This window comes from Lissotriton helveticus, chromosome 4_1, assembly GCF_964261635.1.
Source record: "Lissotriton helveticus chromosome 4_1, aLisHel1.1, whole genome shotgun sequence".
In the NCBI taxonomy this organism is placed as follows: Eukaryota; Metazoa; Chordata; class Amphibia; order Caudata; family Salamandridae; genus Lissotriton; species Lissotriton helveticus.
In genome coordinates this window covers 788380561-788403704 of record NC_136063.1, presented here as the reverse complement: position 1 = coordinate 788403704, position 23144 = coordinate 788380561, and the positions used below count along the sequence as shown (strand labels likewise).

General features: G+C 45.1%; 1 protein-coding gene across 2 annotated transcripts in view; it reads left to right on the top strand.

Annotated features, from left to right (window-relative positions):
- The window catches only part of RBBP8 (RB binding protein 8, endonuclease), a 451013-nt gene that overhangs the window by 247722 nt on the left and 180147 nt on the right, over positions 1-23144 (top strand). For both annotated transcript variants that reach the window (XM_078687426.1, XM_078687425.1), the window contains exons 4-6: positions 12473-12568; positions 15428-15540; positions 16483-16558. In XM_078687426.1, coding sequence (XP_078543552.1) covers positions 12473-12568; positions 15428-15540; positions 16483-16558 — 285 coding nt within the window. The remainder of the gene's footprint in view (positions 1-12472; positions 12569-15427; positions 15541-16482; positions 16559-23144) is intronic.

Here is a 23144-nt window from a genome sequence, read left to right as displayed (position 1 = left end):
AGACCAGACTACAAAAGCCAATTCTTACACTGGGAAGGAAACAAGCTTCCGGGGACCGGTTTCTGCCATTTCAGGCGTCTTCGGCCCGGCTTGCTTGAATCCTGATGGTGCAATGAGCAAGGGACTCACATCTGAGTATACCCTTCCACGCTTAGGGTGGACAAAATTATTTACAACAAGGGGTGGTGATGGACAGAGTCTCTGAATTAAGCAGAGTACTCTCACCCAGTCAAGAGATCAGGGCTAGATCCAACACCGTTTTTTAGCTCATTGCACCATCCCAGTTTCAGAACCTGGCTGTATGCAAATTAGTCTGTCCCTGGCCCAGTGCATCATGGGAACAGGGCAGACCAGACTACAAAAGCCAATTCTTACACTGGGAAGGAAACAAGCTTCCGGGGACCGGTTTCTGCCATTTCAGGCGTCTTCGGCCCGGCTTGCTTGAATCCTGATGGTGCAATGAGCAAGGGACTCACATCTGAGTATACCCTTCCACGCTTAGGGTGGACAAAATTATTTACAACAAGGGGTGGTGATGGACAGAGTCTCTGAATTAAGCAGAGTACTCTCACCCAGTCAAGAGATCAGGGCTAGATCCAACACCGTTTTTTAGCTCATTGCACCATCCCAGTTTCAGAACCTGGCTGTATGCAAATTAGTCTGTCCCTGGCCCAGTGCATCATGGGAACAGGGCAGACCAGACTACAAAAGCCAATTCTTACACTGGGAAGGAAACAAGCTTCCGGGGACCGGTTTCTGCCATTTCAGGCGTCTTCGGCCCGGCTTGCTTGAATCCTGATGGTGCAATGAGCAAGGGACTCACATCTGAGTATACCCTTCCACGCTTAGGGTGGACAAAATTATTTACAACAAGGGGTGGTGATGGACAGAGTCTCTGAATTAAGCAGAGTACTCTCACCCAGTCAAGAGATCAGGGCTAGATCCACCCCCTTTTCTGTATCGTTTTTGGCCACTATAGGTGTGGCAGGGTATACTCAGACATGAGTCCCTTTCTCACTGCTCCATCAGGATTCAAGCAAGCCGGGCCGAAGAGGCTGAAATGCCAGAAACCGGTCCCCGGTAGCTTGTCTCCTTTCTGGTGAAGAATTGGCTTGGTAGTTTGGTCTGCCCTGTTCCCATGATGCACTGGGCCAGGGACAGACTAATTTGCATATAGCCAGGTTCTGAGCTGGGATGGGGCAGTGAGATAAATAACGGTGATGGATCAAGCCCTGATCTTTGGACTGGGTAAGAGTGGTCTGCTTAATTCAGACACTCTGTTCATCACCACCCCCTTTTCTGTATCGTTTTTGGCCACTATAGGTGTGGCAGGGTATACTCAGACATGAGTCCCTTTCTCACTGCTCCATCAGGATTCAAGCAAGCCGGGCCGAAGAGGCTGAAATGCCAGAAACCGGTCCCCGGTAGCTTGTCTCCTTTCTGGTGAAGAATTGGCTTGGTAGTTTGGTCTGCCCTGTTCCCATGATGCACTGGGCCAGGGACAGACTAATTTGCATATAGCCAGGTTCTGAGCTGGGATGGGGCAGTGAGATAAATAACGGTGATGGATCAAGCCCTGATCTTTGGACTGGGTAAGAGTGGTCTGCTTAATTCAGACACTCTGTTCATCACCACCCCCTTTTCTGTATCGTTTTTGGCCACTATAGGTGTGGCAGGGTATACTCAGACATGAGTCCCTTTCTCACTGCTCCATCAGGATTCAAGCAAGCCGGGCCGAAGAGGCTGAAATGCCAGAAACCGGTCCCCGGTAGCTTGTCTCCTTTCTGGTGAAGAATTGGCTTGGTAGATTGGTCTGCCCTGTTCCCATGATGCACTGGGCCAGGGACAGACTAATTTGCATATAGCCAGGTTCTGAGCTGGGATGGGGCAGTGAGATAAATAACGGTGATGGATCAAGCCCTGATCTTTGGACTGGGTAAGAGTGGTCTGCTTAATTCAGACACTCTGTTCATCACCACCCCCTTTTCTGTATCATGTTTGTGGACCGAGCGGGTGTTGAGCAGGATGCACTTCAGGTGGTTGGTGTTGGAGTTCTGTGTGGAGTCTGTGGATTTGGTGTGGATCCTGGCGCAGTCGAATTTGCAGGAGTGGCAGGTGAAGGGTCCATGGGTTTGACCTGGGGCGGCTTGGTTGCAGTTTGGGAGCCGGCCGGGATTAAGTGCTGATAGGGTTGCGGCGTCGTACGTTATGCGGGCGGAGTGGATTTTGCGAGGACCAAGGGGTCTGGCGCTGGGCGCGGTCCAGGCGCGGACGGGCGTAGACGTGCTTACATTTGGCGCGCATGGGGCGCGTCCGCTGCGCGTGAATGCTGCGCGCAAAAGCATCTGTCATAAGTGGATAGTGGAGGGGGGAGGGGCGAGGGAGGATCAGCTGGGAGGCGGGAGCGTGGTGGAGGGGACGGGCTCCGATGTACAACCACAACAAAATGGCTGCAAAAACGAAACCGGAACAGGCTGGGGCACAGGCAGGGTTACGGTGTGGGCATAGGCACTGGCACAATCAGGCTACACACTCTGAGGCAAAGCGGGCAGTCACTACAGTGATAAACAATAATTATAGAGGCAATGCGATTTCAATAATTCACAACAGAGCGAGCAGCACACGATTTCTATTAAGCTGATTAAAGCGAGTAATATAATGGCAGATGCAGCTAGAGGGGCAATGCGAGCAGCGCAGGCACCAGATCGAAGTCTATGTAGCAGACAAGCCAGCAGTACAATGCAGCAGAGTAACGATACCCGGAGAGACCAGGGGTCGTGGGGAGCGTCCGCTTCCGATGGAATCAGGGCGGACACAGCGCTACGCTGGACGGAGCGAGGCTAGGCACTCAGTGGGAGGGAGGATCAGCTGGGAGGCGGGAGCGTGGTGGAGGGGACGGGCTCCGATGCACAACCACAACAAAATGGCTGCAAAAACGAAACCGGAACAGGCTGGGGCACAGGCAGGGTTACGCTGTGGGCAGGGGCACTGGCACAATCAGGCTACACACTCTGAGGCAAAGCGGACAGTCACTACAGTGATAAACAATAATTATAGAGGCAATGCGATTTCAATAATTCACAACAGAGCGAGCAGCACACGATTTCTATTAAGCTGATTAAAGCGAGTAATATAATGGCAGATGCAGCTAGAGGGGCAATGCGAGCAGCGCAGGCACCAGATCGAAGTCTCTGTAGCAGAGCAAGCCAGCAGTACAATGCAGCAGAGTAACGATACCCGGAGAGACCAGAGGTCGTGGGGAGCGTCCGCTTCCGATGGAATCAGGGCGGACACCTGCCTTTTCTCTGCCTTTCCCTTAAAGTGTCCAGCGTACCTTTGGCTTGATATACTTGTGCCCAATACATGAGCGTCGTCGCTTGTACCTGCTATTGTTGGTGCATGTTATTTTAAGCACCAGGTGCTTGATGGCTCATTGTGCCCTGCCTTTCATGCAAAGGTGACAGATCCATATAGTAACAAGAAGATTGTATACTTATATCAACTATGCAAACTTAAACAGGACTTTCCCCATATAAATACACTATATACCCAGCCATTTTTTTTGTTTCTTTTTATTTAAAATATAAACAAGCAAGGCAAAAAACATGTTATACAAAGTACCAGTTCAAACGAGGAAGGAAAAGACAGTACAACAAAATCAGCTATCGATATAAGGAAAGGGAGGGGGACAGGGGCCGACTCAATAAACATACAATGAAGTAGTCAGAATGTGGGGTCAGGGGGAGAGTGGGACATCAGTGTTATCTACTGCAGGCAGTGTACATATGTCCCCACGATAACTATTCCAAGGTCCCCACACTCTACACTATTTCCGGGGACGGCCCCGGGCCAAATACACCGTTTTTCCCTGAACATACACCAGTCCATGTTTTCCTTCCATACTTCGACTGTAGGAGGCCTCTGGGACCCCCACAACTGAGCAATATCTCGCTTGGCAATCATGGCCCCCAGGGTCACCCACTGAGTCTGGGCTACATTGTAATCCGTGGGTTCCCAGACATTTAACAAGCAGCGCCTGGCTTCCGACAAGAGAGCAACACCCGTCACTTCCTTCATTACCTTATGCACCCCTCTCCAGAAAGCAGCAACTTCATGACATTCCCAAATAATATGGAGAAATGTCCCTACCTGCCCACACCCCCGCTTGCACAGACCCTCCTCAGAAAAGCCCATTCGAACCAAACGGGGGCGCGTGACGTATATCCTGTGGAGGATCTTAAGTTGTACCAGTCGAAGTCGAGCTGGAATCGCGACCTCCTTGGGAGAGGAGATCGCAGACTGCCAGTCCTCGTCATCTAACTCGAGGCCGTCACGGGTCCACAAGTCCCGAAGATGCAGTAGGAGGCCAGACCTATCGTTAATTAATTTTTTGTAGACAAGGGAGATGGTACTGTCAGGCACATGACCGTCCAACAATCTATCTTCAAGCGGGGACGACTCCGGAATTACCTCCCCCGCTGGGAAAATTGACATCAAGGCATGGCGAACTTGAACATAGCGGAAGTACTCTGTGTCACCCAATTCAAACTCCGTCTTTAACATCTCAAACGATTTCACCTGACCCTTAACCCAGAGGTCTCCCACCTTACTAATACCAATGAGGTTCCCTTATCGAATCCCTTGGTCTTCCACAGTTTACCAAGCCTATCCGAGCCGAAAAGCGGGGTCACTAGAGTCAAGCGGTCTTTCCATCCCATCGAACTAGTTGCGTCCTACCACATACGTACTGCCGTCTTCGTAGGCCTCGAAAAAGCCTTAACCACCGAACCCCTAGCCATTTTTGACCATGTCTTTGCTCCTTTACTGTCCCACAAGTATTGAGGGCCTGTATGCATGTCAGGAGCAACATGGGTGCATAGGCTGCTGTTGTATGGGTCCTTTTAAATATATCCAGTCCACCAATTTCTCAACACCCGTAGGAATCTGTGCCTCCCTCCCACCCTCCGGAATTCAGAATACATTAATTTTGTTCTAGTCTAGTAGTGTGAGAGTGTTGGGTGTCAACATTATTCTCTCATGTAGAGGTTGTACTTCATTTAATGATAGGTATTTAACAAGCATTGCCTTACCAATAGGTCTTGCCTTTGGGACCTTATAATTGTTTAGTCATGCAGCATATTATCTTGGATGCTGTGCCGCCAGGGACTGAAGAGCTGGACAATTACTACAGACTGGGTCAGAAACGTTTATGGATACATTCCAAAGCTGTTTATTGCACAGGCAGAAAGAAAAGTTCATTGATGCAAGTCAACAGCAGTGCAGCATCCTGTCTACGACTGCATCACTGGAGTATGGAGCAGCCTATGGAAAAAAAAGCATTGAAGTACTTTCCAATTGTGGAGACGTCACAGCCCTCCTCCCCCAGGCCTCTGTTCACCAGGCGCTTCTCGCACCATCCATTTATAACCAAGCCCCTGCCCAGTGTCCCAGCCCCGCCCAGTGTCCCAGCCCCGCCCAGTGTCCCAGCCCCGCCCAGTGTCCCAGCCCCATTGGTATTGGAACACTGGACATAGCAATAACAGCAAAACACTTCCATTTGTTAGGTAGAGGGGGAAATAATAACTAAACAGGAACGGCGTCGGCATCTGCATCACTTAGTCTCTACGCACCTAAAAACAAAAAAATTAAACTGACCTTGTGTAATGTACCTCCGTGCAGTTGAGTTTTGCGCTCTATAAAAATGCCCCCAAAAAACTAATCTGGCCTTGTGTTTTTTTCCTTTCATATTTCTTTTGTTGAGTTATCATTTATACTACAACAAAACAGTTACTTAATCTCTATGCACCTTAAAAAAAAAAACCCTGACCTTGTGTAACTGCCACTTTTGTAAAGCCCTCTAATACCTTTGGGTCAGTCAAGTTTTTGCTCTTTAAAAGTGCCCCCAAAAATGAATCTGACATTGTGTATTGGAACTAGCGCTCATGTAAAGACTCCACCACCTATGGGTCACTTGAGTTCACATTATATAAATAAGTGTTGGAAAAAATGAGGCAGAAGTTGCCCATAACTGTGCTGCTAGGTTAGGCTGCTGAAGGCCAGGTGACCGAGTCTCGCTAAAGCAACATTCAGCAAAGCGGGAGGGGCTTGGGGAAATCCTCCCACTTTTTTAAATCAAGAGGCTCCCCCGAAAACAGCGCCTGAAGCGGCTGACATTTCATGTCTACATTAGAACGGGCTCAGGGAGAAAAAGTGACTGGTGCCGAAACTGAACTTCAGAAAACCGGCAAACAGTGACACAAGCAGTAATCAAAGAAAAAATGAACACAAACACCGAAGCGTTTATGTGCAGAGGGAAACCTCTATGGCAGACTTTGTGCTGATTGTTGTATAAAAACTTCAAAACATAATCTCTGTCCCCAGACATCACCAGTGTGAAAGTGATTAACCAGCTCTTGCTCCTTATGACCAACCTGCTCATTGTCCCCCAAACTATTGGCATCCCTACTATTTTAGGCATAAAGTTGTGAATGTCCCACTTGTGGATTCTGGAACTTGACCAACCACAGAACACTTTGAGGCATAAAGTTGTGAATGTCCCACTTGTGGATTCTGGAACTTGACCAACCACAGAACACTTTGAGGCATACATTGCATTACAAATGCTTTGGAATTCATGATGGGGAACTCACTGCCTAGTTTGAATCCTACAGAAGGGACTAGAGTTATCATAGAACATCAGCCTGCACAGTCCTTGTACATGACCTCTTGGCAGACTTTGATTTACTGAACTGCCACTTCTTTTGTTCCTCTGATCCCTCCTTGCCTCTTTCAACTCTTTCAGATGGGCGTTCCATGGACGCTTCAGAATGAAACCCAACTCCTTTAGGGCAACCTGTTGTACTTGTTGAATAACCATGTAACCATCTTCAAAATGCACCAGGGAGGCTATTAGCTTCATACAGCACTTTAAAAAAAATCGAATTAATTAGTTGAAACCCGTAATGGTGTTTCAGTAATTGAGGTGGATATTTTTGCATTTGTGATTTTTTTTTTCCCATTCCCAATGCTAGTTATGATAAAGTAACAGTCAATTTGCACTCTCCGAACTCAGCTACCACTCCAATCACTAATTTACTTTGACCGTGAGACTACAGTGCTGCACAGCCTTTTGGCAGTGTTTGTAGTATTAAAGCACAAACTGCACACATAAAGTAAGGTGTCTTGCGTTAAGCCTTAAAATATTTCCATGTTTTCCAATTAAGATGAGAGCGCTTTGGGGTGCTACGCATATTTTTTTCACCATTAAATTACAAAATTTCCCTATGCTGCTGTGTACGCCATATTTCAAAATGCAGTTAATCTAAATGATAGATCAGGTTCTACTGCTGCCATTGTTTCTTTTTGGTCAGTGTGTGAAGTGCGACCGCTGTGCCTCGAATGCTCTGATGAGATGGACACTTGTCCAGCCGTTCCTCGGGTCATTTTGATTTTCCATGGAGCAGCGATGCACTCCTGATGACCACAGGACCCCTGGAAGATGATCACGATCAATGGCATTCTCTCGTGACTTAATGCATACCAAAACAAGCGGCTTAATGATTGTTTGCTGCTGCCATTCCACAAGCACCTCATTGTAGATACAATAGCCGTATATAAGAGCGCTTGTTCTTTCTGGCCCTCTCTGAATACCTGAGGTTTAGTATTTCAGAGCTGATAAGCAGCCTGACAATGGGCTCCTTATTCCCTGCCCATTCTGCTCGCCCAGGTAATCATCTTGGGAAGGCTGGGCAGGAGCCATTACCAGATCAGCAGACAGAGCCAAAATGTCACTCACTCTCCTGATGCAAGCAGCCTGCAACGTTTTGTAAGGCTTTAAGAATGTTTTACCGTAAATACTCCTATAGACACAAGTTATTTATTAAATTTTGTGTTGTATTATTTTTTAAATGGTTAACATTTTGTGTGTGGTGCCGTGATTGTCAACACTCCACTGAAAATTATGCTTTATCTTTGCATCCATTATGATAGCCGGGCCTGGTGGCTTAGTGGACTAATGGGTCGACTGTAGGGGCTTGTGTTCGATTTCATGGTCACAGGTTCAAATCCCAGCGGGCCCACTCAGCCCTTCATCCATTTGAGGTCGATAAAGTTGCTTATAAAAGTTGGGTATCAATAAACATCTGTTATTCGGCGTCAATATACCCTTCTGGGTGAACGAGCGCATTACAAATGCAGGTTATGTTCATGTTTCTTGTTCTACCGTTGTGTTTTTGTGTTTTCGCACATATTATGTGAGAAGAAAAAAAACACACCGACGGAGCAAGAAACATTAACATAGCCTGCATTTGTAATGCGCACGTTCACCCAGAAGGGTATAGGGAGGGGCCTTTTACTCCACAAACGTCGTCCTTTTCAAAAACTTAAAGAAAATGTTTTCTTTAAAATTTGTCTTCTGGGTGCTAACCATAATTTAATTTCACCAGGACTACCCACCCCTTTAGTTGTGCTTCCCAAATTACTTGAAGAGTATGGTAGAACTAGTATGCATGCTATGGCCTCATCATTCTGAACTCAACCATCAGGCTTCCACAAATTTGCTCTGGTTACACATTGCAAGCAGGCTATCTTCTTGCACAAGTATATGTGTCTCCACACAGTCTGTCACAGGCACCTTCATTTCTACAGGTTTGTGTCTGGCAGGATCCCTCTTGCACTCTCTGTACCTACTCTGTCAAACTGCTAGTAGTGCCTTTGATTCATAGTACCCAACTAGCAGGGTCTGATTTCTCTTTCCCCAAGGGGACAGGGTTCAAGAGCCTTCCAGTTACTCTTCTATCCCCCAACCTGTAGCCTCATTTTCCGCAAACAGTTGAAAACCTGCCCATTTAAGACTTTGCTGTAATGCTGCGCAGCAGATCTGATCAGGCTAAGCAGCTTGCACCAGAACAAGACTCCCTTTGGGTGTCCTAGTGCTCGATATGCATTTGATTATTCATTTATGTTTGAGGTCAGAGTTTTTAGAGAAAAAGGAGGGGGATTTGAGTAAATTTAAGGAGAAGATGGCCTAGAATCTGCGGATGTGAAGCAACTCAATTACCTGATCTTCTGGCTTGCATTTCATAGTCATGGAGTTAGCCCGATGATGGGCTCGTTGACAGATATGTTTTATATGAGGTGTAGTGATCGATAGGGTGAAGTAGGAAGTTGCTTTAGATAAGCAGTCACAACCTGGAATAGCAAGCCTTTCTGCTGTGTAAGAAGATTAAGCTTAGGGTGCTTTGCGTATAATGGAAGATTTTATATGAGCTGTGCGAAGCCACTAAAGCTGCCAAATAGCTGGACATGTTTTACCCACTGCTGTCTCAAGGAACCAGCCCTGCTACTATATTGAAAAAGAGATTGATGTACTTGATGTCTGCTGCTGGTCTTATTCACTGGTAGTGCTTTAAGGATGCATGAAAAAATCTATCTGGAGTGGAAGGACAAGGCTTAAAGGAATTTTTCACATTTATAGGAAGTAGTTCTGCTTTGGTTTGCACTGAAACTCTCTCAGAGCTTTCCATAACTCAGTATTGATCTGATATGAACTCAGTCTTCTAGTAGGGAAAATCCTGTGATCCTATATGTAATTGCACTATGAGGAAGAACTCGACGGTGCATTGCTCTAGGATTGATTCACTGACTTTATTTATGTAGCACACACCACCTGGGTGTGTCTCTTGGTGCTGAAGGAATGCGCTTGCTCCCATTCTCTAACCTTCTGTTTCCCATTGTGCATGTATTACTATAAAATTATACCGTTATTTTACAAAGTATCAAATGACATGGATTAGGCCATATAAATGTTGCGTACATTTCCTGTAACTTGCACTTGCGGCCTTGTGGAAAAATTAGCCTTTTTAGGGGCTCACTGGTGCAGAGGTTCACCTTTATCCGTCCACTGGTCCTTAGAAATTTGCACTGAAGCTGGAATATCAAATAACAAGTTTATTAATCACTCATGAGTGGGACTACATCAATACAACACCCTCGGGCCATGTATGAGGTAGTCCCTGGAATACAGAAACCAAGGGTCTTTTATACCCTATTTACCGCTGAGTAAGCATGGAGACTCAGAGAGGAGGTGCAGGCATATACAGGAATAGTTTTTGACTAACATGAGCAGACAGAAATTGCTTGGTCAACAAAGTGGGAGGTGAAATAGTACTGCTTACTTCAGTTGGAATAGACTGACCGTTACATTCTGAAACAGGTGCATTCTAGCAGTTACAGGCCTTTCTGAGCATGCACAGTGCTCTGGCTCAGTACTAAAGGAGTTAACTACAGTTGATGACTCAAGCGAAATAGAAAGGCAAGCAACAGTGAAGACGGCAGAATCACATGGCTAACACTTGGCTAATGCTAATGGATGCCACAAACAAAATGGGTTCAGCTTATGCGAACGGTAATTCCTGCAATTTCCACAGCCTGAGGTGTTTTAATACTGGATTGGGTTGTGGCTTTGAGAGATAACGGGAAAGAGGACCCATTAATCCATTCCGGAAAAAGTAGCACCAACGCTCCCTCTTTGACAGTGATCACTACCTCCAAATACATTGAATTTCAGCAGTTTTGTCAAATGCACTTATTTGCCTAGTCCATTTGATTAGCTGCTTGTTTCACCTGTTGTCACCAGTGCATAACTGATTTGCCCTGTCTAGATCACATGTTGCTGCTCTGGGATGACCAAGACTGTCCCTGAATACTTAGGCAGGACTTCCAGAAGGGACCTAATGTAACCGAACATGAGCTAATCCTCTCACTACACTGTGCCTAATTTAGCTTGGAAAAATGAATAACTTAAGTATGTTTTTTTCAAGCAATCCAATAAATGTGATGCAGATTTTTTAATCCTAATTTTCAATTTAAAAACAAACTATATATACACACCCAGAAACTCTGATAAATGGTATTCAACCATGGCTCTTTTCTTTCTCCCAGTCTTTCTTCTCTCTTCAATACTTTTACTTTTGAATCCTCCTTTCTGGCCTCGCTGCAAGATCAAAGCAGGCCTGTGTACTGCACCAGGAACTGTGCTTTGTCAGCCAAATAGACAGGGGAGAATGAGCTATCCCTATGAAAATGTTCCCTGTACCTCAGCACTGGGAACGAGTTGGTAGTGGAGTACAGCAGCTGCAACACCACACCTGCCTCTTCTGCCATTTCTGAGATGACAGTGAAAGGCAGATGGAAAATACTCAGCAAGCCCAGTTGCAGGAGACTTGCTTTGTGAGTGAGGACAAAAGGCATATGAAGGGGTTATATGAGAAAAGAAGCAAAGGGATGATGGAGAAGAAGGGGAAACCTGAGTAAACACATGAACCACTAATGCAGCAACTTAGATAGTATAAATATACCACTGATAATATTTTGAAGGAAGACATCTTTTCATCTCCTCCTGACGATCCCAGTATTAGTACTTGATTATACAGAGGCTGATTCACAAAGAAAAGTAAACCTCTACTAGGCATAGGATTACTCCTCCCCTATGCTTTGAGTCTGGGGTGCTCAGTTGGTCCTGGACAGTATCTGTGGTTAGCACTGTTGTCTCACAGCTCCACGGCCTTGTGAGCTTCCATGCTACTTGAATAACCAGATTACACCTACTGTATGCATGACTCTTCAAGGGTAGCTAGGTCTAACAGTCAAAGCATACTTCAGGAGGTAGTACTAGGGTTGGACCTAGCATACAGTTTGGCTCACTAATCTTACTTCAACGTGACATCAAAGCTATAGCTTTTAAAATCAATGTTTTTACTTGCATAGAGGAATTGTTGGGCAGTTAAAATAATGAGCAACACTTAATAATATGGGAAACTATAAGACGCCAGCAGCATCTTCTGCGTCTGAGATATGATCCCCAAACCGCTGTGTGGCTCTTACATGATGAGGTACCTCAGTTTATATATCATTTGAATCTATATGCAGTGTCATTCTGTGGGCCAGGTATTTAAAGCTCTCAAATATCCAGAAAGCTTCCAGTCTCAGTTTACCCTGTGAACATGTGGTTTTTAAACTGCTAAACGTGCAAACTACAGTGCTCAAAGTAAGTGTGCTAGTTTCTCTGTGGTAGATGTTGGGTGCAAGGGATCTTGTAGTATTCAATCCTAGGCTGTTAGGCACTTTTCAAGATGTTTAAAATCTCGAAGGCGTAACTGAAAAGTGAAATGAAATTCTCAACCCACACCCAGTGCAGATTTCCGGGCAATAAATGACATTTTCTGAAGTCAAATGTTGTGTGGTCCTAAGGAGATTGAACGGTTTGCATAGTGTTTGCTGGAATCTCTAAATGTAGTCTAATTTCAGTAGTAGGTGTCAAGAGGAGGGATCTTTGCTTCCAATGGCACTGAGCACTAAAACCTGCTGCCACTTTTAGACGAAGTAGATGGAAGTTTGTTGGCGTGAAAGTTCGTCCATTGATCACTGTGAGTCCCAAGCAACGTATAACACAAATGTTTCTTGTCTTTTCCAGAGATGCACAGAGGCTTGAAGAGTTTTACTCCAAAAACCAACAGCTGAGGGAAAATCAGAAGTCTCTTCATGACACCATTAAAGTATTAGAAGACAGGTATGAAGAGAATACATCGGGAAACAAAGTTTTAAAGAAAGAACATTGATATTTAAGACATGATAATGTAAACTCATTTAAAGGAATTGCTTCTGCTCAAAGACGCAATGAGTAAGAAGATAATGACGTTCTGCTAGTTGTAGTTTTCTTCTGCACTGTTTTTACCCGGGAAACATCGGTTACATCGCTGTGTTCACAACGCAATACCTTTACAACGCGGGCATTACAACGCAAGCCATTACAATGACTTGCGCTGGATGGCCCTCTAAGCTAAGGAATAGTATGATTTACTATTCCAACATCTTCCCTACTGTAACGTAGGCTGGGGTTGGAATAGTAAATCATACTATTCCTAAATCCAGCGCCCTCCAGCGCAAGTCGTTGTAACAACTTGCGTTGTAATTCCTGCGTTGTAAATGTATTGCGGTGTGAACACCACGATGGAACATCGTATATTCTTTTTACCCTAACACTTTAATAGTTTCACAAAACATGAAGAGGCTTCGCAAGAGCTGCCTACTTAAGTTTCTAAGATAGAAACAACAAAGTTTCCAAGCTCATGTAGAAATTGTGACTAGGGTCCTTTGCTTTTTAACCGCATGCGCGCTAGCGGTTTTCCCGCTGCGCGCTGCGTTTCATAAAACACCGCGTTACATGACGAGCTCAGCTCGTCATGAGCGTACGAGCGTCTCATGAGCGGGGAAGGGGTTAACCTTAGTTGACATTTTATGCTTGTGAAAGGGTCCGTGTTGAAAGTTCAAATATTCCTATATGGCAATCCACAGCCTTTCCTGTCCTTTGTAGTATATTGCATCAATCATAGTCCATCTCACCCCGGTCTGTTAGGAATCCCCATTACCAATTTGCAGCACATCCCAGAGACCCCATATTGTTACTAGCCATAGCATTGGCAGATGCATGTTTGCTCTTGCATTACATTAATGAGCAGTCATTCATTTTAGATAGGTTGAATCCTTCTTCTATAAAACTTTAAAAAACAATGGGTTGCTCACTGATTTCACATACCTGAAAGGTCGGATCGTGGTTCATACAATACAGCTTCTCCAAAGCTAGTGACTACATCCCTGAAATCAAGAAGGAGACAGCAGTGCAAGCCAATCCTGCGCAGAAAATGTAATGTTGTGCAGTGCAAACATTTAATTGTGACTAAATACTCTGTATGGGACAAGTGTTTCACTGCGATGACAACCACATATGGTTCTTCCTCTATTCACTTTGTTTTTATCCTGAACTGTCTTCAATTTTTCCTTCATTCAGTTTTATTTCTTCATTTATTTGTTTAAATCTCCCCAGATTTAGCACGTATTTAGAGCTCTTTTAATCTACAAAAAGATGGGTGTGGAGTTAGGGAGGTTTTTAGAGCCTGTTATAATAATAAAAATCACTTTCCTGACTTCATGAAACTGGCTTGTGTGCACCTAAAACTCGCATTATATAGCATTTGGTCGAATGCCATCTTCAGAAGGTTGGGCACTGAAAAGTCCACTGCACATGGCCTTCATGTTGCTCAGTGGTGTATGGGCTTAGGACCCACTGCTCACACTGAAGACCATCATCTATGGTGCATAGATGGCACAACTGTGTTATACAGGCCAGGGCTGCAGGCCATGCCCTGCTTCCAGTACACGCTGAATAAATGAAACTCTTGTACAGCAGGTTCTCCCAGACACAGAACAATTCCCCAAGCCAACTGAATTTGACGATTTGGCTTAAACCCCCCGGATTAATCGCTTCACAAATTCAGTGGGGGATCAACAGGCTGTTCTTTAGGTCCGAGATGTTCGATGCCGGTGCATTGGAATAGCATAGAATTCCTGTACTCACCGCTAAAACCAGATAACTGATACACTAACTGAAAGCCAGCGTTGACTTTGCTGTGTAGCCAGATGAACCATTACTCTTGTGAAGAGTGCCCTTACATGACCGTGATTTTGCTGCTGCTGTTTTCCCAGTCCTTTCACTGGAGGCTGCAGACTGTTTTCCAAGAACACTCCTTTTATCTTTGGAAACACTTTCTATTGAATAGCATTATTCGTGGGCTCCAAGTTTAGAGATCCTTGCAGCGCCTGGCCTGTAAGTACTGCAATAGTGTTTGGGTTGTATATCTGGCAGGGAGTGGGCTAGATACTCCTCACCTCTTTGAGTAAGTCTCAGATTGCTCTACTTTGGTACTATTGATTGCTAAAGAGGCATGCACGTAGCTATCAAGCACTCCTTTCAGTACCTTCTAAAATTCAGATTCCAGTCACTATCTGTCTTACAAATGTTCTATTTTTCTGTTGTGGTGATGATCAGTTCCTTTCTAGACAGCATGTGCATTGTAAATTACTGACTTCATCATTGGCAAAACAATAATACAGCATATAGCTCTACGTTTATCTGATACTATACATAATAAGCCCCTTCACCAAGGTGGCCCACCAATCCATGTGAGGGATCCATGCTAGAATGGGGCTTGTTAAAATTCGTGGTCAGTGTAGTTTACAACAGTATTAAGTTGCACACCTCTGAAATGCATTAAAATTGTCATGCAACCCATGGTTCATTTCAGCACCTATGTGACTCAAAAAGAAGTTTAATTGGCCTTTGTCCGCTGTGTTTCTGGAGCAGGATTGAATAGGTAACCTCTTGTTTTTTCCACCGTATGTGTTAATTTAGTAATATTAGAGATTAGTCGACGACTTTCTTGCGTGTCATAATTGACTGTACACCACAAACCAATTTCTCAACATAGATAAAATTATCGATGGAAAGTAAGTGCCACTTAAGTTCTCATGGACGGGCTGTTTAGCAAAGGCAAGTTGTGAAGTATATACTCATGCAGCTTTGTATCAACAGATTAAGAGCTGGACTGTGTGATCGGTGTGCAGTTACTGAAGAACACATGAGGAAGAAACAGCAAGAGTTTGAAAATATCCGACAGCAAAATTTGAAACTGATCACTGAACTCAGTAAGTTTTTATTTTTATAGAAGCGAAAATAGAAGTCGATTTTTTTTTCTGCGTGTAGGTTTCTGTTCTGTGATTTAAGCTAGCACATTGCACTTCAACAGCAAGTTTTTCACAGTGGTGCAAGTGGTGCAACTAACAATTCTTCAATGCTGCATGTTCTTGTTGTTAACCGGTATCCCAGCATCGTTATGTATAACATGTCTTTCTCCTAAAGGGTTGAATGCAATATCTTGTAGAGATGTTTCCACTCAGAGAATTTGGGTCATTCACTGTTCTTGATACAATTGTAGTTGGAAGAATCGTTCTCTTCTTCGAAGACTATAAAACTGTCTCACAATATTAAACACACTTCTGATTTTATAAGTCTCGTTGTGCAGATTTGCGGTTGGGGAGAAAAGGGGAATGGTTCTGTTGATGACTGGATGGCTGATTGGCTGAGTGACTTAGTTGGTCCGTGAGTGAATTAATGCCCTGGCAAGTGAGTGTATGATGATAGTGAGGTTGGATGATGAAAGGATGAAAAAGTGATTGAGTGAATGGGTAAAGGAATAGTTATGAAATGGGTTAGTGCATGGATGGTGCAAAGTGGGTCATTGGTTGCTGTTTTAATGTGATAAAGTATGCAAACACAACCATGTACATGAGAAAGGAGGCACAGAGATGTAGTCCAAATTAGTCTGAACCTTCATGCAAACATACCTCTTTTTACATGCATTAGCACATTAAAACCAAGCATATCAGAGTGGGGTTGTCAGAGAGTGTGGAGGAGGTCAAGGAAAAATCAAACCCTAGTAACTTGATGCGTTACTGGGGCTTGGAGTGGAGTCGCAACTCTCCATATCATGAAACATAGGGATTTAGGTTGATGTGAAGGAGCTGCAAAACTAAGGTATATTGACAATATGACAGGTTTGTATTTACCATTTTTATAATGTGTTTCAGTGAATGAAAAGAACAGTCTACAGGATGAAAATAAAAAACTTTCTGAACAGCTTCAACAGTTGCAGTTACAGATTGAGTGAGTAACAGATCCATTCTACATTATATTTTGTGTATGCGCTCTAGTTAGCAAAACATTTGCCCCTGCAGTCCAGTAGGCAAGCGGCATGCAGATTTCAATCTTCATCACTGATATAAGATGCAATTTATTTTGTAAGTCATTTTATTGAAAGGCATTTCCAAATTGTATTTTATTATGTGATGTTCATTAATTCCATTATTGCACACTCCAGGGACAGAAAATGCACCATGACAAATAATTTGAGGTAACTGGGTTTATGTACTAATCTTGGTTACACAGTGTATTCCAGCTATCATATTTTCCAAGTGAAGTATACAAAAAAGTGGTGGATAGAATGATAGATTAGTTCAATAATCTCAGCCACTGTTAATTACTTGGGGCTGCATCCCAGTACATTGTTGTTTTGCACACATGCCATCTTATTTTGGACTCAGCCATATGCAAATCAGTCTGGATCCTGCTCTAGTAGGAAGAATTCAGCCCGAACTGCAATGCCAGATCCTCCCTAAACTGGAGCACAGCAACCCAAGGCAGATTTTGCCTTGATTGGGGTTAAGCAGTCAGGTGCAGCTTGATTTCAATGGCACAGCGAGCACTGGACCCCTGTGTGGACATACACGTCGCACAGAAGTGTAAAAAGAATAGTGATCAATGGAATGCTTGAAATAATCCCACTGGGAATTCCGCAGCCGCGTCCCAGTCCATTGTTATTTTGCAACCTATGCCACCATTGTTTGGACCCAACCATATGCAAATCATTCTTGACCCTGCTCCAATAGGAACATTCCACCTCCTCCCTGACCGGCAACACAAGAAACTGAAGACTGGAGTTAGCCTGAATGGGGCTTATCAGTTAGGTGCAGTCTTATTTTTTGAGGTTTATTAAACACCTTTTACAGTGAAGGAGTACTATTATTGGAGCTGCTGCCTTTCCGTAGTAATGAAGTGAATTGTGAAATAACAAGGCCTCGCACATATAAGGAGTGTAAATCCTGGAGGAAAATTTGATAATCTCCGAGTCCTCTTTGGTGAGTCTGAAGTCAGAGCTTCAGACTCACTGCAGCAAAGTTCTCGATTAGATGTGGTTTAGACATGACCGACTCGCTGGGCAGCGTGATCTCTACGACCGTGACTATTAGACGCCACTCCTAGCTGAGAAATTCTGGCTTTCTAGGGGATGTTCAGGCTTCATTCATGGACTTGCCTTTTGATGGCACACGTCTCTTCAGAGACAAGGCAGACTCAGCGATGGAGCTCTTTAAGGACTCACAGCCTATGGCCAAGTCCTTGGGCCTCTCAGCTGCCACCGGCATCCCCAGTCTGCCTTAAGCTCCTTTTGTGGCTACAGAAGGGCCTTGCAACCGCGCCAGTCCTATCCCAGCCACTGAACTGTGCAAGTTCCACAATCCCTTCGTACCGACCACATGGGTCAGGTAGCCCGCCCTACACCCGGCAGCTTCATCCTCCGCTACTCCCTCCCCTTCGAGACTACCCTTCCCTCCATGCCTCCTTCCTACGAGCTGTGACGAAGGACCATTTACTTTTGCTCCAGGAGGAAGTCATGGCACTCTTGGCCAAAGGAGCACCAGAGGGTTCCGGCGCCAGAAGTAGGATGTGGTTGCTATTCCCATCCTGTCCTGAAAAAAGGACAAGGGTCGTAATCCTATTGTAAACCTACAAGCCCTCAATTACTTCTTAAAAAGGAGAAATTCAAGATAATCACATTAGCTCAGGTCCTTTCTGCCCTGGAGCCAGGAGACTGTGTGCTAGCGTTGGACTTGCAGGCCGCCTATTTTTACATCCCCGCTCTGCGTGTCATCTGGGCTACTTGCGGTTTACGGTTGGCCATGAGCACTTTCAGTTCACCATGTTTCCCTTTGCTCTTACCAGCGCCCCTTGGGTGTGCATCTGCGCATATCAGGGGTACCAGTCTTCCCTTATCTTGGCGACTGGCTGCTGAAGACAGGCTCACCCTAGGTCGTCTCCCACCTACAGACTACAGCGAACCTCCTGCAGGCACTAGGGTTCCATATCAAAGTGCCAAAGTCACACCTGATTCCCTCTCAGACGCTCCATTTCATTGGAGCTGTTCTGGATACAGTGCAGTTTCGAACCTATCCTCCTGAGCGGTGACGTAAGGATTTTCACCCTCTTTCCTGGATTTTGGTGAGAAGGACTCTAGGGCTGTTTGGCCTCATGGCCTTCTTCATCCTGCTAGCAACACATGCCAGATGGCTTATGCGGGTTCTGCAGTTGAACCGGAAGGCCCTATGGTCACAGCATCAGGGGAATCTCTCTGACATAATCCAGATCTCGGAGGAAACTGCACAAGACCTGCAGTGGTGACCAACAAACCGCGATAGGTTCAGAGGCCTACCCTCTCCCTTTCCCAACCAGATCTTGCAGAAGTGACAGATGCTTCATTCCTGGGATGGGGCGGCTATGTGGGAGAGGTGGAAATCAGAGGACTCTGGCCTCAGCAGAATCCGGACTCCACATCAACATACTGTAGCTCCGAGCATTCAAATTGGCATTGAAAGCCTTTCTACCCTTCATCAAGGGAAGACTGGTTCAAGTGTTCACAGACAACACCACCACCATGTGGTACTGCAGCAAGCAAGGGGAAGTGGGATCGTGAACCCTTTGTCAAGAGGCCCTGCACCTCTGGACATGGCTGGAACAGCAGGATATGTGCTTGGTGGTTCAACACCTGGCAGATTCCCTGAATGCCTGGGAGTTGACGCAAGGTCTCTTTCAGCAGTGGGGAGAGCCTTGGTTAGATCTGTTTGCCTCTGCAGAGAATGTGCAATGTCTGCAGTTTTGTGTGCTGTAGTTTCCAAGGCGGCTCTCGCTCGGAGACGCTTTTCATCGCGAGTGGAGCTCAGCCCTCCTGTACTCCTTTCCGCCCATATCACTTCTGACCAGAGTTCTCAAGAAAATCAGGAACAACAGGGCCCAAGTCATCCTTGTGCCTCTTGACTGGACATGGAGAGTCTGGTATCCTGAGCTTCTGCAAATTGGCAGCGATTCTCCAATCAGACTGCCTCTAAGGGGGAGGATCTTCTGTTGCAGCAGCAGGGGAGAGTCCTCCACCTGAACCGGTCAACTCTTTGACTTTTTGCGTGGAGATTGAGCAACAACAGTTGATTGCTTTCGACCTTCCTCCTAAGGTTTGCAATGTTATTCTGCCAGCCAGGAGTCCCTCCACCAAAACTGTATACGCCTGTTGATGGAAGAAATTAGTAATATACTGTACAGGAAAGTCTATTGACCCTCTTTCTGCTTCCCCCTTTGATGTTTTATTTTTGTATTTTGGCTCTTGTCCAACAGGGCTTTGCTGTGTGCCCCCTGAAAGGGCATCTTTCTGCTTTTCTGAGGCTTCCAGACCAACCCTCTTTTTTAAGTCACCCATTGTACATAGATTCTTAAAAGGCATATGTTCCCTCCATCCCCTTTCATTATGCCTCAGTGGGACCTTAATATGGTTCTCACCTTCCTGATGTGCGCATTTTTCGGGCCCCTGCATAATTGTTTCCGCCGGCTGCTCACAATCAAAATAGCCTTTGTAGTGGCAATTACAACTGCCAGGACGATGAATGAGCTGTAGGCTTTAACGCCCAAGCCTCCTTTCTTGAGGATCTCCCCTGACAAGTTGGTGTTTCGCACTAGGGCCCCTTTCTTTCCGAAAGTGGACACACCTTTCCCTGTGGGACAGCCGGTCACTTTGCCCACTTTCTATGCTCCTCTGCATCCCTCTAAAGAAGAGGAGTGATTCCACTGCCTGGACCCAAAAAGAGCATTGTTCTACCTTGACCGCATAAAAGAGTTTTGAGTGGATGACCAACTCTTCGTCGGGTATGTTGATGTGAAGAAAGGTTGAGCGGTGCAGAAACGCATCAATTCACATTGGGTCATTCTCTGCATCAAGATTTGCTATACTCCGGCAAAGGAGCAACCACCTGAAGTATAAATACTCATTCTACCAAAGCTAAGGCTGCTACCACTGCATTAGCATGTGGAGTCCCAGTCCTGGATATCTGTCAGGCAGCATCGTGGGCATCCCTGCACACGTTTACTAAGCATTACTGCCTAGACAGTCCGGTCCGCCAGGACGGCCATTTTGACTGTTCGGTCCTGCAGGATTTTTTAGTCTGAAATATGTCTGTAGTCTCTTCTCCGGGGATGGTATTGCTGGGGACCTATTCAAAGGTAAGGAATCTGGCTATATGTCTCTGTCAGATGAACAAGTTACTTACCTTCTGTAACACCTTTTCTGGTAGAGACAATATGTAGCTGCAAATTCCTTACTGATACACCAATCCTCCCTAAACTGCCAACAGGTTTCTAGAGTCAAGGCTGATCCCTTTTCAGGGCCCTAGTTGTCAAACACGCCAGTGTCAGTATACTTCATGGTTTCATGCTTCTGGCGTGGAAAGCTGTGAAAAGTAACTGACGTCAGTGCTCCGAGTTAACACCTATTTAGGTGACGCAGACTTCACTCCTGGCTCCGACGACGTCATCACGCAGAGCCAAACAATGCCACCTCTGGTGCGCCGAGTTATTCACAAAAGGTGAAAAGCTTTTGCTTGCAATCCTAAATGCTTTATGTAAAGATATGTATATGAAGATTTGCAATGTCATCACAATGGTGCGGGATGTAGCAAATATGTAGTGATAGATTTGCAGTGCTTGTTTCTGAACAACCACTCACCGAAAGAGATTCGCATGTCTCCTGAGAGAGACCAGATGCTAACAGCTTCTACATTTGCAGAGCTAATCGACTTTAGGACCACATTGGTGAGCAGGTAGGGTGTCCCTCAAGATCCAATAAGAGGAGACACCTGAAGGTACTATGGCTGATCTGAGTGTGGAGATGGAGGATATGATACGAGAGTTAGCCTCTAAGAGAGTGACTGCTAGAACTGGGATTTCTGGTTGGCTTGTGCCAAAGCCAGGCAGAAACCACCACTCTAGTCAGGGCAAGGGAGTCACACGCCAAGATAACCCCTGCTCACCCCCTTGGTAGCTTGGCACGAGCAGTCAGGCTTATCTCGGAGGCAATGTGTAAAGCATTTGTGCACGCACACAGCAACAACATCCCAGGCACACTACAAAAGGAACTCCACACAAGACTATTTAAAAATAACTTTTGTATTGTCAAAACACATCAGATAGTAATCACACAATATACATGGTGCCAACTGGCACGGGCAATACTCACAAGGGATTATTTACACCAGGACAGGGCCACGTGGGCCACTGTCAGAATCAGCACTTAGTAGAAATAGCACTTAGAATAACTGTAGCACACAATAACAATTGTAGAACACAACCAGTAACCACTGGTAAAAGGTAGGTACACACTACACAATATTAATCACCATAGGTATAGATCACGCAGGGAGACATGAACTCACTAGTATAAACTATACTAGGCAAAACAACCTCCTCAGCATAACTCACATTTAGGGGTATCACAGGCAAAACGGCATTGCACATTACGCATAAATCACATTAGGCCTAAACAGTATAAATACAGTAGGCAACCTCCTCACTAGTCTAAACACATTAGACCCTACCTCCTAAGTATAGCTCACATTAGGGGCGTAAATCACAATGAAGTACAATCTCACTAACATAAACATCTATAGGTAAAACCATCTCTAGAGGTATCAACACAGGGTGCTTAAAACATACTAGATGCATTACATTTCCTAGCACCACATTTAAAGCACATAAATCACAATAGGGCCTTGCGCCCTATCCACAAACCAGCCCCCCCTGACCAACTGGCCATCACAAGAAGGGGGCTCAAATTTTATTTTATTTTATTTATTTAAAGAGTTTTATTTCACCAGTATTAGGGTGTCTTTCATAGATTCACATGCCTGAATCATTCCCCGTCGTCGGAGTGGGAGTCCCACGGTATATAAAAAAGCAATAATATGCTATAATAACATTGGAAAAACCAATAAATACCAACCAGGAAGTAAAGTAGCCCAAGCTACAGTAGAAAAAACTTCCACACTCATGACTATCCTAGTCATTTTGTATAGTCCAAACTACAGCCAATCAGGCGACAGCACCCACCAGAATGTTCTCCCCAGAGGCTCAGGCTCTCAGATTTTCTACCGCACGTCGTGTGAAGGGAGTCTCCCTGAGCTCTGCTCAGTTTTCTTCAATTTTCATAGTTTTTTCTCAATTTTTTCTTCAAAATATCACAGTTTTGTAATGTCTTCTTACATGAAGTCTACCTTCAGGCCCTGCGTGACTTGTGGAAAGCTGAGACTTTTTCTGTGAACCCTCATGAAGAGTATATGGACCAGCACTCTGCCTGTCTCTGACATGGTAGGAGGAGAAGGGGTTGTTCTTGTGCTTAGACTATACCCCCCTTCTGATGTGGGAGGATTTTTTGTTTGTCCTGCAGGTTAAGATGTTAAGAGATGCTTCTCCTCTACTTCACCAGCTGAAGTAACATCACAATTAAGGGGTCTCTGGCCTTCTTTGAGTCTGTTCCTCCCACATCTACGCCCACGAGATTTACTCTCAGGCGTCTAGACTCACTCTGCGCACTTTTCTACGT